Source organism: Erythrolamprus reginae, chromosome Z (genome assembly GCF_031021105.1).
Source record: "Erythrolamprus reginae isolate rEryReg1 chromosome Z, rEryReg1.hap1, whole genome shotgun sequence".
Taxonomy (NCBI): Eukaryota; Metazoa; Chordata; class Lepidosauria; order Squamata; family Dipsadidae; genus Erythrolamprus; species Erythrolamprus reginae.
Window position 1 is genome coordinate 112,798,668 of NC_091963.1, and position 12,683 is coordinate 112,811,350.

The 12,683-nt window shown below is 46.4% G+C and overlaps 1 protein-coding gene across 3 annotated transcripts in view; it reads right to left on the reverse strand.

Annotated features, from left to right (window-relative positions):
• The window catches only part of SKAP1 (src kinase associated phosphoprotein 1), a 520,763-nt gene that overhangs the window by 26,242 nt on the left and 481,838 nt on the right, over positions 1 to 12,683 (reverse strand). Inside the window, exon 12 of one of the 3 annotated variants that reach the window (XM_070766918.1) lies at positions 7,575 to 7,843. The exons of the other annotated variants lie outside the window; for them this stretch is intronic. Coding sequence (XP_070623019.1) covers positions 7,808 to 7,843 — 36 coding nt within the window. The 3' untranslated portion in view covers positions 7,575 to 7,807. Of the gene's footprint in view, positions 1 to 7,574; positions 7,844 to 12,683 lie in introns of those variants that run through there. 3 annotated transcript variants of the gene reach the window in all.

Genomic DNA, 12,683 nt, shown 5'->3' on the forward strand with positions numbered 1-12,683 from the left:
AGACACACTGGTAAAAAGCAAAGGCAGTTTATATATTTGAAAGCAAACACAGGTAACAAAAACTGTTCTTACAGACAGGAACGTTATGAAGCTTCACAGAGGTTTCACGACGGCCAGGCAATAAAACAGGATTCTTGCTGGCAAAAACAACACTGGAGGTAATAAAACCCACGCCTCCCCCAAGTCTTCAGCCTTCGAAGCCATAAGCCAGGATCAGAGACGCCAAGAATCGAAGCAAGGTCACAGGACTCCCAATAGATAACTCTCCACAATACAGTAAGGGCGGGCCTGCCTTTTCAACCCTGCTGAGGAGAACCACACCCAAACCCAGCTGTTACCAATTCAGGGATGGAAATACCTTGCTAATTGGCCCCTTCTTTGGGCTGCCTGTCTCTGCCTCATGTCTATGATAGCCTGGGCGTCTTCATCTAATGAATCCAGGCTACTCGCTGGGGAGAGCCCCCCCCGGGGGTCTCAGGCTGCTCTCCCTCCTCCTCTTCCTCTTCTGCCTGGTCCTCCCCCTCCTGTTCATCGTCCTCCCCCTCTGAGCATGGATCCGGCAGAGTTCCAGCCGTTCCCTGAGGAGCCTCAGGCTGAATCACAACACCCTCCAATTTAAAATTAATTCCAAAAAACACGTAAGGAAAGTAATAATTTAAAAAACACAATTTGTCTTAGCGAGCCCTGTGGACCTGAGTTTCTAAATTCCACGTGAGCATCAAAACAGGAAGGGCACCCCTCCCTCTCTCTCCCCTCCTCTGCCCCCCCTCCCCCCACACATTATTTCTTACAGGAGTTCCAAATATGCAGACTTGGGAAGAATTTATGTTGGTGAGACCCATCAATAAAATAACATCTAGAACTAAAAGAAAAAGCGTAGGATATGATCCAAAGTAAAAGATAATTGAGAAACATCATGGATAAAATATCCTTGTCTTAAAGTCTTCCCTGTTACCATTTTATGCTTTTCTACAGCATCCTGGGTGTCCTTTGCATATCTCCCGTCTCAATGTCTGGACTCTCTCTTCCATGCCAGGAGAAAATGCCTTAGCAAGCAGGTAGCAGTGGGGGGTTGAGGGAGTGAGACTAGGAGGAAACAGCAGGCAGCTCTCATAAGCTGGAGAAGAGAATGAAGACCCCTGCTACAAAACTGCTTGCTTTTAATTTTCGTCTGCCCCCATCCCCACTGTTTCCCTATTTGTGAAACGTTCTGCATGATAGCTCAGCAACTACCCAGATGACCACTGAGATGTCCTTAAAGGGCAGGACAGATGCATTTTCAGAACTGCAGGCATACTTAGCTTCTATATAAATAAAACAGGTGCCAGGGCTCAAGTGTAAACTATCCCCCAATTGATTGGGAAGCCTCTGTCTATACACACAGCTGCAGCTGCCTGTTGCAGTAATTCAATGGTCATGGGAACTCTGCTAATCTCCCTATCTATACTCAGTCAGACTATGAATCTATTCCATTGCTGTTCATTCTCAATGGCAAATAGACCAAGCCAGCAAGACCTCTTCTCTAGACTGCTTCCTGATATGAAAACTCTTGTTCTTACAATTTTCCACTGAACTAACTCTCTGAACTAACTCTCTGTAAACGTGTGTGGGTTAGAACTACTTCAGATATTAGATATCGGCAAAAGATGATAACTAATTGTAGTACAGTGTTCCCTTGATTTTCGCGGGGGATATTAGATATCGGCAAAAGATGATAACTAATTGTAGTACAGTGTTCCCTTGATTTTCGCGGGGGATGCGTTCCGAGACCGCCCGCGAAAGTCGAATTTCCGCGAAGTAAAGATGCGGAAGTAAATACACTATTTTTGGCTAGGAACAGTATCACAAGTCTTCCCTTAACACTTTAAACCCCTAAATTGCAATTTCCTATTTCCTTAGCAATCATTTAGATTATTACTCACCAGGGTTATTTATTAAAGTTTATTAAAAAAAATATTTATTAAAGGCGGACAAAAGTTTGGCGATGACATATGACGTCATCAGGCAGGAAAAACCGTGGTGTATGGGAAAAAAAACCGAAGGTTTTTTTAATTAATATTTTTGAAAAACCGTGGTATAGACTTTTCACGAAGTTTGAACCTGCGAAAATCGAGGGAACACTGTATATGCTTTGCTATAGCATTCTTACAACATCTTCTCACAACTGGAAATAACATTATCTATTTTTTTTCTAATGTAATTTATTTGGAAGGATTCTATAGTCAGGTAGAACTGAAAAAAATGGTAAATGGATTTAGTGTTAAAAATGGACAGGCCAATTATCAGTTGGATTCACACAACCTGTTTAACATTATTATTGAAGTAATCCATTCTGTGCCAAATGACTTGGCAATAAGCTAACCAAATGGCCTTGATTTACACATACGCTGAATCATGAATAAGTTTAAAAAGTTGTGTGAATGCAGTTCTAGAGGTTTAATTGACTCAGAGATGTTGTGCTGTGTTGAATGCTCTTTAGGTCAGGCTACAGGCCCGACAATTTGACTACAGCAACTTTATTTATTTATTTTTATTTATTTATTTGTTTTGTAAGTATGTATTGATGGTAGACTAAGATATAATAATATTTATATACATGATACTAGTAAAAGAAAGATTAGGACAGGGGACGGAAGGCACTCTGATGCACTTATGCACATCCCTTATTTTCTGATTATTTTCTGATACTTTTATTCCATACTATTTGTAATATTCTTATTTCCCCTATCTTCCTTCATCTCCATTTCTGCAATGGCATATCTAACAAACCTGGAAACATAGAAGCAAAAACAAGATAATTAAAGGTGGAAGTTGGACCATTGCAGACAAGATTCTTAAACCCAGGAAAGGGAATTCTCATGAGAATGAAACTCAAAGTGTAATGAAGTGTGGGGAGGACACCAACTTCTGACTCTCTCTTTTTCCCTTAATCTCTTCTTACTGTTTCACGATTTTTTCTTTGTATTTTAAACTAATAAAAAAGTTAAAATGGAAAATGAAACTCAAAAGTAACTCCACCTTAATCATGGAAAGTATATGTCGATCTGAAACATAGCTTTGGCAGACTTTTAAGATTCTGTTACATTACTCTACTAGCAATAAAAATGTTTCCATAAACCCAAGCAGTTCTGGTTTCTTCTTCCTAATCTCATAGGGTTTGACAACAACTATCCAGCACGCTAAAAGAGAGACGTGTTGTCAGAACAAGGGCTTGCAGAGAGGCATTAAATTACACTGTGGTGGCGACTTGGCTGTCTTCCATATAATATATGATTGGATTGATTACCTGACTATAGTCAGGTATGTTACTTCCTATAATCTTGAATATTTTTAAAAATATATAATCATCGAAACTTCTGCCTAAGAGTTTGAATTGTATGATTCTTACAGGCATGATAACTAACAAAAAGAAAATTATTTTTTATTTTACTTATTTATTTTTATTTGTCAAGTACATATTTGTAATATATATAGATATAACATTGTGCATTAAGGAAAAAAGAAAAAACCTCCTCCCTTTTCCAACACTTCAAAACTACAGGACATGAAATTGATTTTGACAGTACTAAATTAATTTCCAAAACAGAACACTACAGCAAAAGAATAATCATGGAAGCCATTGAGATAGAAAAACACCCCCAAAATATGAACAAGCGGGATGATACCTCCCGCCTTCTTTAAATCATCCCTCATTAACAAACATATCCCATCCATAGAAACTGAAACCAGACTCAGAACACACATTGCAAAACAACCAAGTAGCCTGCAAGCTCCAACTACTCAGGATATCACGCCTAATCCACAATCATTAACTAATCAGCATACCTCAGTTACATCAACGACCCCAGGTGTTACCCCACTGATTCACCAGGAAGTTTCTATACAGCAGGCAATTGCTGAGCCATCAAACCACACCCAGCCACCAGTATTTATAGAAGGAAGCCAGCTCAGGTCTCGCTGTGTTCGCCCTAGAACAAGGACAGAAGCAGCAGCCTGAAAATGACAAGTGGGACCTCGTCAAAACGTCGCCAGAAATTTCCAAATCCTACACAGGAAGAAACCCGAATATGCCAAGACCGTCATATAACATTGTTTATATATATAAGATGGGTACTGATAAGAGGGAACAATTGAACAGGGACAGTAGGCATGCTGTTGTGCTAACACGCCCCTTACCGACCTCTTAGGAATTGGGTGAAGTCAATAGAGGACAGGGTAATGGTAAAGGTTTTGGGGTTAGGTGATGAAATCACAGAGAAATAATTGGCAAAGAGAACGTAGTCGCTTGTAATGTGATTACGCTACCTTGGGATACACCGCTGTTAACAGGAATTGGATTAGATAGAGCGCTCCCTATTTTGACCACTTGTCTGCTTGACAGGAACACAGTTATCCATTCATGTAGGGCAGTGATATTCAACCGTTTTTGAGCTGCGGCACATTTTTTACATTTACAAAATCCTGGGGCACACCACCAACCAAAATGACACAAAATGACACTCTAACACAGTACATATTATACATATAGTTAATAATATAGTTCAAATATCTGTACATACATCATCAGCATAGATATAACCAGCTGAGGTTGAGGCTTCATCTAGTGGTGGCAACATTTACCTCCAGTCCTGACCAGGATTAGAAATCGGGACCATGGGGAGGAGCAGCAGCTTCAACTAGTCACCGTGGCCACACAATGCCAAGTGCGTGGCAGCCCAAGCAGGGACCTTCCTGGGGTGGATGAGAGGCAGCCTGCTATTGGTTCATCGCTAGTGGTCGGGATGAATCCTACAAGGTGATTGCTCAGTGAGCATTCCCTGTGTCTCCACTCTTTCTATCGCTGATAGCTGGAGGGATTGTGAGGGGGATGTTTATGTCCGGATGGACGTGGCTGGCAGTGGAGGCCACATAAATGGCCTCCACGGGCCGCATCCGGCACACAGGCCATAGTTTGGGGACCCATGTTTAATTTCCCCATGGCACACCTGACCATGTCTCATGGCACACTAGTGTGTCATGGCACACTGGTTGAAAAACAATGAGGTAGGGGTCCAGAGATGCTGTACGATTTCAGTTTCAAAAGTAGTTTATCATGAACCATTGAGTTGAAGGATTTACAGAAGTCTATATAAATTGCATCTATTGTTTTTCCCTGATCAAGTTTTGAAGTCCATATTTTAGTTGTAGATCACAGGATAATTTTTTCCTGAAACTGAATTTCTTGTTTGAAGGTTGTTAGTTTTTAGGTGGAAGGTAATGGATTGGTTTATGATTGTTTCCATGACTTTGCATATGACACAGCATAGAGAGATTGATCTTTAATTTTCTACTAGACTGGGACCTCCCTTTTTGGAGATGGGGATGACCGTGGGTAGTGACCATAGATAGGCATAGACCAGTGTTTCCCAACCTTGGCAACTTGAAGATATTTGGACTTCAACTCCCAGAATTCCCCAGCCAGCATTTGTTGTACTTGGGTGTCCCATTATTAAGGTGATTCTTGCAATGGTGTAGATTGAGGTTGAAGTCTATCATGCTGTGGTTGCTGTTGGAAAAAGGTTCCTTTATTTGTAGTCCATAAATTGCGCTTTTGCTGTTGCTCCAGTAGCATAAACATGTCAACTTTCCTGCATGTGAGACCCGCCTGAAGTGTCAGGGGCAACAGGTGGTGGTGCCAGGAGACTTCTTCCTGGCGCTTGGCTTTATTTTGGCCGGCCAGGAAGAAGTATCCATGACGTCAAAGCTTCGCCAAGAAGGTGGGGAATCCCATGATGGGATTCCGGGGACAGAGCTTTGACGACACAGATACTTCTTCCTGGCCAGCCAAAATAAAACCACACATATGGAAGTAATTTTCCACGGGGGCTGAGTGCTGGTTTTGGGGCGGGCGGCTGGTCAGGAGTGACTGCGCAGAAGAAGCTCTGGCCAAGCGAGGCCCTGCGCTGACTGGTGTGGCAATGGCAGTGGCAGAAGCGCACGCCTGTCCTTTCAAGCACAGCCACGTGTCCCGGTGCCCACATGCCCGAGCACCAGGAAAACCCTGTGGGTCAATGCGAAGCCACCGCCGCCACTACTGCTTGCTCCAGCAGCATAAACATGGCAACTTCCCTGCATGAGGGACCCGCCTGAAGCCATGGAGCGTCAGGGGCAACAGGTGGTGGTTCCAGGAGACTTCTTCCTGGCATGTGGCTTTATTTCGGCTGGCCAGGAAGAAGTATCCGTGTCGTCAAAGGTCCACCCCTGGAATCCCATCGTGGGATTCCCCACCTCCTTTTGCTTGCAGCGCTGCTGTGGGGTCCTTTTCCGTAAAAATAAAAAAAAATTACAGAAAAGGACACCGCAGCAGCACTGCTAGCAAAAGGAGGTGGGGAATCCCACAATGGGATTCCGGGGGTGAAGCTTTGACGACACGGAGACTTCTTCCTGGTGCATGGCTTTATTTCCAGAAGTGTTCAGGTTCGGGTTCAGCAAACTTACCCGAACTCCGCCGCCAGGTTCGGGTAAGTTCATCGAACCCGAACTTCGTTGGGTTCGCCCAACACTACTGCTGATGATATTGCATAATCTGTTGATATAAGGCTTGTTGTTTTATTCTAGTCCAAATAGAATTGCATTGTGATGTTTTTGCTTGTGCTCGATGGTGTCTTTGACTATAATGGGGATGTCAGTGGTTGAGTTGGTAAGTCCTTGTAGTTGTTGTTGAGATAGTACTTGAAGTAGTGGTTGTTGAGTGGTGCTAGGCATTTGGTTTGTTGGATTTTCATTTTTCTGTGCTTGGATTTTTTTATCCAAAGATGTAAAATGTGGTTTTAGGTACGCCAGACTCTAAGCCTGGCAGTAGTCATGCTTCTAATTTTGTTTCAAAGGTTTCTATGATTGTTTGTTGGGTCTTTGTGGTTGCTTCTAAGGTATGGATCCTGTCAGACAGCACTTCATGTTTGGTGATATTCTGCAAGATTGTTATTGATAAAAACTTACAATTTTTGTAAGTAGGAAATGTGGCTAGAGTAGAAAATAGTAATCAAACATCTGAAAAAATGTTTGAAAAGAAAAAACCAATGCAACGGTAAAGTGGAATTTAACAAATTCCTGGATTCAAAGCTACTAAAAAAAAATATTTTTAAGATAAGTTTGTGAAAATTCAAAAACAGACTTTACTTCTATGCAAGCTATAAGATATCTATTAAAAAACGCAAAATAATAAAAACAAAACCCAGCAACTTCCCTCCTCTAACTTGTATGAAAATTAACCACATGACCTCCTGATGTCATCACATTGCATGCTCCATTTTGTTGTGAGAATGTGATTGGAAGAAACATGCAATGCAATATCAACAGATCAGTTACATTTTATGATACATTAAGAAAAAGATAAAGAACAATTTAGCAAAGTGTGCTCTGTGGATTTTCAGCTCTCTCTTCCAGGGCCTGATTCTGACCTATTTTAAAATAAAGTAGCACGGCACATGATTAAAATGATTCTTTCTGTACATACTGTACTTCACATATTCTGTAACTGAACCTTGGCATTAAAAGTACGTTCTGAGACTGATTCATCCTTGTTCCCAATTAATTCAGGGGAGAGATTACAAGTTTAGGAGCCTGTGCCTTTCCTTTGTAGTGTTATATTCTGGGTTTTTTGGGGGGGAGGGAGAGGAGAATAAAAGAGGAGCTGGCTCCACAGCCCATCTTGCCAATGCTGAGCTAGCAATATTTGCTCTTCAGCTCCACTTTAGCTCTAGTTACAGTCCAAGCTTCTCATAAACAACCCCAATCCTTCTTTGGTGATGCAGTTAATCAGCTCCAGTCACTCACAGAAGATCAATGGCAGAATGACGGATGTCTGAGGAGAAAAGCCAAAATCAATCACTGGCTTATCGGTATATGATTGCTTGGACCCATTATTAGCGCCCGAGTGTCGTACATTATTGTTAGTAAAATGGAGTCCTCTAATTCATAGGTGAGCTGTGACATGCATTATTGGAAGGTTATGTGACATAGGAGGGTTTTATATTGCGTCGCTGCAGACATCTGTTTACCTCAAAAATTGGCCCACGGCCATAAGCCAACTCAGAATAAAATGTAGGGCTTCTCATTGGAAACAAAGAAACCTGAGCTTGCTTGCTAATTTTTAGAAATTAAAGAAAGGCGGATGCCAGGATGCTGATAGTCTTCCCAGAATCCTCAATAACAACCTCACTTTTCCTGGATATTTCCCTGACATTAATAACTTTTTTTCAATAAGGACTTCACAAGAAAACTTCAGAGCTGCCTGTATTATAGTCTTCTTGCAGTGTTGCTCAATATCTCCCCGCTAAGATTGTAGTGTCACTTCACCTTTATAGAATGTGCGGCTGGTGGCTTACCCCCAGCCCGGATTTGCCGCGGGGCCAGGGAGACACGGCCCTCAGCATAGCCACCATCTTGGAGGCCAGGATCTTGTGAGATTTCATGAGATCCCAGCCATCTTTGGGCATCGGCCCAGGCCAATGACGTCGTCGGGGGGCGGAGCCTGGCACAGGCTTGGGGCCTCCTTTTTGCCCCGACGACGAGCAGGTGAACACCCGCCTGCCCTCCCTATCTTTCAGTGTGCTATGGTGGGTCGCCCTTAGGGAGCCGAATAGGAATTTTTGGCGGTCTCAGCATTTTCTGCGACCGTTTTTTTGCCTATTCCACACTGTGGTGATGGATGGATGGTTAGGGGGTGCTTCGCTCCCCGTTTAGTTTAATTGGCTTACCTTTGGTCATTTGGGTTGGCAGGTTAGGGGCGGAAATTGGGTGGTTCTTAGCAACTGCATGTTCTCCGTTGGGCATCTTTGGAGATGATTGGCAGGTTCTCTCCAAGGGCTCATGGTGCCTTTAGTTCGATCTGAGCAATTGGGGGAACCTGCCTTTGAGTCTCGCCCATTTCTATCCCCTTGAAGGGGTTAGACGGCGAGACCTCCCACATGCAGATGCATGGCTGGGATCCAGGTGAGGGCATGGCCCTTCACCTGGATCAGCATGGAGCTACGCCCATAAGTTGCTCCGGACGTTTTTCTGACGTCATCTTCCGCCCCGGAAGTAATTGTTTGACCCTGCGGGTCCTTGTTAGGCTTAATTAAATTTATGCTAATTTAATGAATAAATTATGCTAATTTAATTAATAAAAATGACCCAGTTTAAATCCAGCTCTGTGTCTGTGTCGTTACTCCACCTCTGCTGCAAAGTTATAATATGATGCCAAGAAGCTCAATTCTTTCCCATTGCAATTTGTTGTTTTTAACCTTAAGAGTAGGTATGCTCAAAACAGATTTATCAATGAATCTTGAAACAGTCACATGGAAATAATAGATGAATGAAAAGTCTGGATCTAATCCTGCAGCCAGTAAAAGACCTCCACTTCTTAAATAATCTTTGCTGGAGAGACGGAGTAACGACACGGACACCAGAGCTGGATTTAAAATTGGGTCATTTTTATTAACATAAATTTGCATAATTTATTCAAATATTTTGCATAAATTAGCATAAACAACTATGACCCGGAACTGGACCTGCAGGGTCAAACAAATACTTCCGGGGCGGAAATGACGTATGCCAGCAAACATTCCTGGGCAACTCATGGGCGTATCTCGATGCAAGGTCCAGGTGAGGGCCAGGCCGTCACCTGTGACCTTTTCTGCCATGCTGTGCATGAGGGGGGTCCCACCGGCTAACCCGAATCGGGGAATTAAAGGTGTAGGACCCAAAGACAGGTTCCCCCCAGCTGCTCAGGCAGAAACTCCCTCCATGAGCTTGCGGAGAACCTGTCAATCATCCCCAAAGATGCCCAAGGGAGAACGCGCGGTTGCTAAACCACCCAATTTTCCGCCCCTAACCTGCCTACCCAAATGACCAAAGGTAAGCCAATTAACCTAATTAATGCAAGCACCCCCTAACCGCACAGCCATCACCCCAGTGTGGAATGGGCGAAAAAACAGCCCAGCTAAGAGGCAGAACTGCAAAAAATTCCCATTCGGCCCCCTAAGGGCGACCCCGAAGCACACTGCAAAATAGTGGAGGGCGGGCGGGTGTCTGCTTGGTAGATCGGTCCGGGCGAAAAGGAAGAGCCTCGGGCCTGCTCGCCCTTATATAGGGCAAGCAGGCCCCGCCCGGACCAATCAGGGCCTCAGCCAATCAGGCCCTGCTCTCCCGAGCGAAGTCTCGCATCGCGAGACTTCGCCCGGGATCCAAGATGGCGGCCGCCATGAGGGACCGTGTCTCCCGGTCCCTCCAGCAAAGCCTGCCTGCCGGGTAAGTCCGGCGCTGCCCTTGCTGGAGAGACGGAGTAACGACACGGACACCAGAGCTGGATTTAAAATTGGGTCATTTTTATTAACATAAATTTGCATAATTTATTCAAATATTTTTGCATAAATTAGCATAAACAACTATGACCCGGAACTGGACCTGCAGGGTCAAACAAATACTTCCGGGGCGGAAATGACGTATGCCAGCAAACATTCCTGGGCAACTCATGGGCGTATCTCGATGCAAGGTCCAGGTGAGGGCCAGGCCGTCACCTGTGACCTTTTCTGCCATGCTGTGCATGAGGGGGGTCCCACCGGCTAACCCGAATCGGGGAATTAAAGGTGTAGGACCCAAAGACAGGTTCCCCCCAGCTGCTCAGGCAGAAACTCCCTCCATGAGCTTGCGGAGAACCTGTCAATCATCCCCAAAGATGCCCAAGGGAGAACGCGCGGTTGCTAAACCACCCAATTTTCCGCCCCTAACCTGCCACAGGAGCGGGGGTCAGATCTCTATCTTGGCCCCCCGACTCCCCCCTCTAGCTGCGCCAGCTCACGCAGAGACCGCTGCAGGTCCTGTAAGAAGATGGCGTTCCCCTGGTCAGACAGGTGAACGCCATCATTACGGTAGAGCCATGGCTTATCTATTGATATAAGGGGATGAGGTATTACCACTCCACCCAATTCTCTAACCGTTTTCCCCATAGCCCTATTCACCCGTCTCCTAGCCCGGTGAATGGCCCTAAGGGAAGAGGCATCCCTCCACACAATCCTAGGTAAAATGTCTGACCACACCACCTGCGTGGTGGGCCAGACCTCACGAAGCCTTCGCAGGTCTTCGCGTGCCTGGATGAGCAGCGCCAGGCCTCCCAGCATGCACAGGTCATTGCCACCTAAGTGCAATACCAGCCACCTGGGTGCGGCCACAGGACGCTGCCCACCCAGACCCCTTTGGGCGCGACTCCAGGAGCCGCCCCCCATATTGCCGGGCGCAGCCACAGAATGCTGACCGCCCAGCAACGCCGGTAGGAGACCCTCCCACCGCATACCTCTCCGGCCCATCCAGGTAACGTTGACCCACCGCCCCAGGGACAGGTGGGTCCCGATGGCGCTCCTGGCTGCCGCGCGGCCGGCCCAGAAAATCATGCTGTGGCCACACAGCAGCGCCGTCGGTTTCGTGTTAGCCTGGGGACCTGCAAGAGGACACAGACACAGAGAGGTTACCTAGCCTAAGCCCTGCCTGGGATCCTCAGCGGGCCTAGCATAACCCAAATATGCCGCTGACCGCCAGCGGCCGATCTCCCGAATCCGATGGGCCGGGAAACCAGAAAGTGCCGCACTAGTGGCGGCGCCGATACGGAACGAATGCGTTCCATAACCGGCGGGATCCATGCCCACCTGGGCCATCGCCCTAGATACTAAAGCCCAGAATTGGAAACGGGTCAGAGGGGTACCGTCACAATGCCTAAACAGGTACCCCTGACCTGACCCCCTCATACCACAATAAAGCCGTAGGGCGGCCACCGGACACACCGACTGGTCGGTGGCCGCACTAAGTTGTAAGGCAACCCCTCTGTGCAGCTGATCCGTTTTAGACCTTCTCACTACAAGGGACACCCCCCCTTGCCTAAAGGTCAGATCAGCGAACTGGAAGGCCCGGAGCGAAGTGTCAGCCTGAGACGAAGCCATGGCCTCGCTGACCCGAAGGGCCCCAAAGAACATGACACAAGCCGCTGCCCTGAAAAGACGGGCCTCGTACAATGAGGAACACAGACTGCCAAAAACCACGTTGATTGATGACAGCTGCTCCACCGTCAGGGGCTGGCGAGTGTCACCTGGGGCCCCCGCTTGCTCCCTAAGCCAGCCCTCCAGCATCTTCCGGATGCGAAAGTCACCCGAAAGATCTGCAAACCCCCCCGCCTTGGACAGAAAGGCGAGGCCGGCTAACCGGGACCGGATCGTCCTAACTGACAGGCCACGCTGCCTAAGTTGGACGCAAAACTCGGCCAAATGCTCTACAGGGACAGGCCAACTAAGCTGGTAACCCCTGCCCTGCCTGAACTCCCCAAACTCCTTACCTGCACGCTGGTATGCCCTGAGGGTGCCGGGCGCTACAGACAAGGAGATTGCCCGGGATGCCTCGCCTCTCCACCACTCTGAATCCCTCCCAGACTCCAGAGGTGGCTGGGGAACGCTTCTGGCAGTTCTCGGGCCCACGGGGCCAGGGTCCGAAACCTGGACAACTGACCACGGGACAAGGCATCAGCAACCCCGTTATCTAACCCGGGGACATGCTTAGCCAAAAACAATGCGTTTAGAGACAAGGACCTGTGCACAAAATGGCGGACAAGCCGCATGACCCTGTCGCTCTTTGAGGACAGGGCATTCACCACATGGACAACCGCTAGGTTGTCACAC